The 5000-nt window shown below is 49.8% G+C and overlaps 1 protein-coding gene across 10 annotated transcripts in view; it reads right to left on the bottom strand.

Annotated features, from left to right (window-relative positions):
* The window catches only part of kaznb (kazrin, periplakin interacting protein b), a 72247-nt gene that overhangs the window by 32816 nt on the left and 34431 nt on the right, over nucleotides 1-5000 (bottom strand). For 9 of the 10 annotated variants that reach the window (XR_014119468.1, XR_014119469.1, XM_035520316.2 and 6 more), the window contains one exon: nucleotides 329-436. The exons of the other annotated variant lie outside the window; for it this stretch is intronic. Coding sequence is in view for 7 of the 9 variants with exons in the window: in XM_035520316.2 (XP_035376209.1) it covers nucleotides 329-436 (108 nt within the window). In the remaining 2 variants the exon portion in view is untranslated. The remainder of the gene's footprint in view (nucleotides 1-328; nucleotides 437-5000) is intronic. 10 annotated transcript variants of the gene reach the window in all.

Raw genomic sequence — 5000 nt, 5'->3', positions numbered from 1 at the left:
TCATTATTAAATACCTATATTAGTAACGACAGCACACTTTGTAACGCCTTGATAGTAGATATAATTCTCATTATTGAAAATGATCATTTTATGCAAGTCAAGAAAGTATCACAGAAAAGGACATCACCTAAGGAACTACGGACAAACACCATCAGCACTGGGTAGTTCTGAGCTGCTACCTTTCCAACTTCTGCTCAGCCAGTTTTTCATTTCATTTTCCTTTTACCTCTGCGTCATTATTTCTGTCAGCGTGAATCAAATGCTTCGAGGCTTGGTCCCGATCAGCTTTTCCCGCATCCTGACCCCCCCATCCTCGCAGCCCCCTTACCTTTATCCAGTGAGGATTCCGGAGTTCCAAAGTCCACAAGGCTTGACATGTTTGCCTGGAAGCAGATGCCAGCCACAGTCGTCTTGTGCCTGTGGGCGGCCGCTGAATCTGCGAAGGGGAAAAAGGGCACAATTCCTGAAACCGGCTCCCGGGGACTTTCGGATCAGCCCGATTCCCGTCTCAGGCTCCGGAGCCGCCAGGGCGACCGCAGCTGCAGGGCCGCCCCCGCGACAGAGGCCGGGACACAGCCGACCTCCTGCGGGCGTGGGTGGGGGAGTTGGAGGAGAACTCCGCACAGCCGCCCTCTGGTGTGAGTCACTGTGCTAACGTCTTTTATTGCTCAGCTGTAATTAACTCGGTTACGACGACACGCGGCAGACAGTGCAGCGCATCCCCTGAATAGCCTCCGCACAAGATACTCATCTCGCCGCGCGGGCCATGCCGCAGCTGCAATCAATGCACATTGACTGTGACAAGTAGCAATTTCATTTAGGAGGAGCGGCGTGGCGAGGTGTGACTTTTCTTTAGAACAGAGGAGAAAAAGAGGAAATGAACACGACGCAGTTGATGAAGATAACAGGCGCCTCGCCGCTAAGAGTTTCAATCGGCCATTGGCCGCACTTTGGATTTTCACAGCGTGGTGATGACCACTGGGGAGCAGAACCAGGGCATGCGTACCGTGATGGCACCAAACGCAGGCCGGAGGGGCCGTAGATAATTAGTGCCACTCCCCCGGCCACGCCCCCCGGCCGGGCCGCTCCCCTCTCCTGCGGCTGCCTGTGCACCCAAGCTGAGGCCCTGCAGGAAAAGGTCTGCTCCGGCACTGCGGCCTGTCGAAGTGATGGGGAAAAGAGAGAGAGAGGGAGAGATGGAAGGATGGAGGAAAGAGAGAATTTGACAGCAAGAGACTTAGCACAGATTCTGTTGACACCTTCTTCTGTGCATATCAAATCATCCCCAGCCCCGCCCACAGCCCCGCCCACAGCACACACATTTCTGCTGCGGCACCAAGAACGCCATTTGCCCAGATTTCATATGCACAGAAGAAGGTGTCAACAGAACCTGTGCTAAGTCTCTTGCTGTCAAATTCTCTCTTTCCTTCCATCTCTCTCTCTTTCTCTCTCTCTCTCTCTTTTCCCCATCATCTCATGTCGTCAGGTTACAAGGCCATAAAGGAATACATTTTTGGCTGAGTGGAGGCAATAATATCCCTGTAGTTTCGAGCTATCATCTTCCAGGGCAGGTCACTGGTGACCGGGGGGGGGGGGGTTGTATGACGAGGAAAGAACGTGAATGGTTGTGCTTTTTCGCTTCCCTCCCTTGTCCAGCAGATAGCTGCAGGTACAGCCCATTGATCGGAGGACTTCCTGTAAAAAAAAAAAAAAAAACCTCTCCATTTTGTATTTCATACTCTGCTGCTCTCTCCAGGCTTAATGGGAAAACTTGCCCAGTTGGACCATTTAATGCATATTGATGAGATTGTGTATAAATGAAAACGGAAGAATATATTTCAAAAGGTGAAATACAGAGTTTATTAAATTCCATCGTGCAGGTGTTTGTGTGTGGATAATTGTTACTAACCGAGTTCAGTGAACGGAAAGGCCGGCTCGTTATTCATCACAAAGCACAACCGGGAACGTTTGGTAGCATGCGGTCCACACCGCAGGGCCGCCCAGGTGATGCAACGATTGGGGCTGGTCAACGGCACAGAGGCCAAACGCAAATCACAGACAGCCCTATGGTCAGCAGGGCGGCGCCAGCTCAGATTAACCGGCCGGTCAGAGCACCGCCTGCATCAGTGATCGCGCTCCACGGCTGAAGGTAGTGCCGGACTGATCGGGACTCCATAGACTGTGACAGACCGACACTAAAAATAGCCGCAGGATCCGGAGTTTTAACACGCCGACACTGCCAGCCTGAACCTGGTGCTGTGACAGAACAGGATTCAGGTGTCTGTCCATGAGAAGCACTTTGGTGTGTCTAGAGAAATACAGATCACTCTTAATTATCCCTAAACTGAAAGTAGAGAGCTGCATTTGTTGATTTGTTGATTCAGTGACTGATTCTTTGAGTCAGCGACTGATTCTTTGGTTCTTGGCTTCGATCCGATCACTTTCTGAATCTGGGGTCGTTCCACTCTCTCTCAAACATCTCCGCCAGAGCTGTGATGAAAGGGTTGCGTGGTTTGCTGTGGCCCACTGCTCGCTCGCTGCTAACAGGGCTGACCTCCATGTCTGCTTTGCCTGATTCCAGAGCTCCTCCCACCTCCTCTTCATCCCCTCCTCTTCATCACTTAACCCCTCAGCTCCTCTTACTGGTGTGAGCCTCTGAGGCAAGCCAAGGGGCAGAGCTGGGGGGGTGCTCAGATTACCCAGATATCCCAGCGCCTGCCCCCTAGAACAAATAAATCAAATCATTTTCAAGGAATGTGAAGGAATTCCCTGGGATGTGGCCCTTTCGCTCGTTACTTTTCCTCTGGCAGTGCGGAGACAGAAGAACGCAGCAGTCCAGGCACGTCATTGAGAGTGAACGGGTATACAGGCAAAACACGTCGGACCAATACTGAGCTTGGATTTGCTTTTGTGTGGAAATACAACAACCACCAACTTTTTCGGGTCATTTTCTTTCTCAAATTGCTTTTATGCTCCCAGTGCAGACCTGCTGTTGATTGTGCGCAGTTTGTTGGATTGTGAGATGAGTAGATTTGTTTGGGGTGAGTTACATCTGTGTGGGCAAGTTAGATTTGAGTGGAGTGAGTTAGATTTGTGTGGGGTGAGTTAGATTTGAGTGGAGTGAGTTAGATTTGTGTGGGGTGAGTGAGATTTGAATGGAGTGAGTTAGATTTGTGTGGGTTGAGTGAGATTTGAATGGAGTGAGTTAGGTTTGAGTGGAGTGAGTTAGATTTGTGTGGGGTGAGTGAGATTTGAATGGAGTGAGTTAGGTTTGAGTGGAGTGAGTGAGATTTGAGTGGGGTGAGTTAGATTTGAGTGGAGTGAGTTAGATTTGTGTGGGGTGAGTGAGATTTGAATGGAGTGAGTTAGGTTTGAGTGGAGTGAGTTAGATTTGTGTGGGGTGAGTGAGATTTGAATGGAATGAGTTAGATTTGTGTGGGGTGAGTGAGATTTGAGTGGAGTGAGTTAGGTTTGTGAGTTGAAGGAGATACGATTCAAAGACACATTCCTGCCTGACTTTATCTAGAAGGCTTAGAACAATACGGTCTTTCATTCTGAGCTCCAAAATCTACAGCCAAAGTAATCTGAGGCGTATCTCAAAGCTCCAATGTACAGCAGTTTACAGTTTATTACATGTGAAGGCACATGCTGGAGGCTGAACACACACACACACATGCACACACACACACCTACACACGCACGCACACACACACACACACACACACACACACACAGACTCGCCCACTCTGCTTGGCACTTTACTGTGATTACTGCTGACAACTGCTGCAATAGGCTGGCCTTTAGCTGCTCAACCCCATCTCCGTGGTGACAGCCTTTCTGAAGAGAATAAACCCCCACACACAGACACACACACACACACACACACACACACACACACACACACACACACACACGCACAGCTGTAGCTGTGGTTTGGTTCCAAGTAGGGTATGAGGTGGACACGGTCAGCCCCAGGGGCAACACACTTCTCCATCTCTTCTCACCGAGATACCCATACACACACACACACACACACACACACACACACACACACACACACACACACACACACACACACACTCCTCAGCACTGCTTCAGGGCATACTTACTGCATAAACAGGCACCCTGCACACTCTACCACACTCAACACACTAGCTCAATACACACAGTAGCTCACTACACACTCTATCACTACACACTCTACCTCACTGCACACACTAGCTCAATACACACAGTAGCTCACTACACACTCTATCACTACACACTCTACCTCACTGCACACACTAGCTCAATACACACAGTAGCTCACTACACACTCTATCACTACACACTCTACCTCACTGCACACACTGGCCCTGTGCATGGCAGGAGGGTTTTAAAGGTACATCAAGGTACCAAAGCTTGACAAAACAAGCCAGTGAAAAATGAAAGCTGTTGAGCAGTAAGCAATAGCAGCACAACGCTTCAAAAACCACAGTCTGCAAAACCCAAACCATCGACCAGCGTCTGCAGAGTCGTGATAAACTGTGTGGTCAGCTAGAAATATAACGGAAGTAAAATTCAATTATAACTGAAACTGCAAAAGGTTGTGTACTGCATTCCTGATGGCCAACTTGACACTCAGACTCTGATTGGTCACATCCTGGATATGAAAACCACAAGGCAAACTGCAAGCCAATCCCAATAAAGAAGCACGAATAATTAGTCCGATGTTAACCATGCAAAGGTGAAGTGGCTGGCCTGGCCCCATCCCTTCTAGTTCTCACTTGAAGACTGAAAAGAGCAAACCCTCTGTATTATTAAACATCGCTATGGATACGGTGGGACAGCGCAAGAAGCGGGGGGGGGGGGGGGGGAGGCGGGGGGCAGTGAGATGCCGCGACCGACGCGGTGGGCCGGCGTTCCCATGGCAGCAGGTTCCACCTGGTGTGATTGGCTTTATTGATACCGGTTGCCATAGCAGCTGGACGGACGTGAGAGAGATGCGTGATTCAGTGGCA

The sequence above is a fragment of the Electrophorus electricus genome, chromosome 22, assembly GCF_041902795.1.
Source record: "Electrophorus electricus isolate QZ-2024a chromosome 22, ASM4190279v1, whole genome shotgun sequence".
Lineage (NCBI taxonomy): Eukaryota > Metazoa > Chordata > Actinopteri > Gymnotiformes > Gymnotidae > Electrophorus > Electrophorus electricus.
This window is presented reverse-complemented; position numbering and strand designations above follow the sequence as displayed.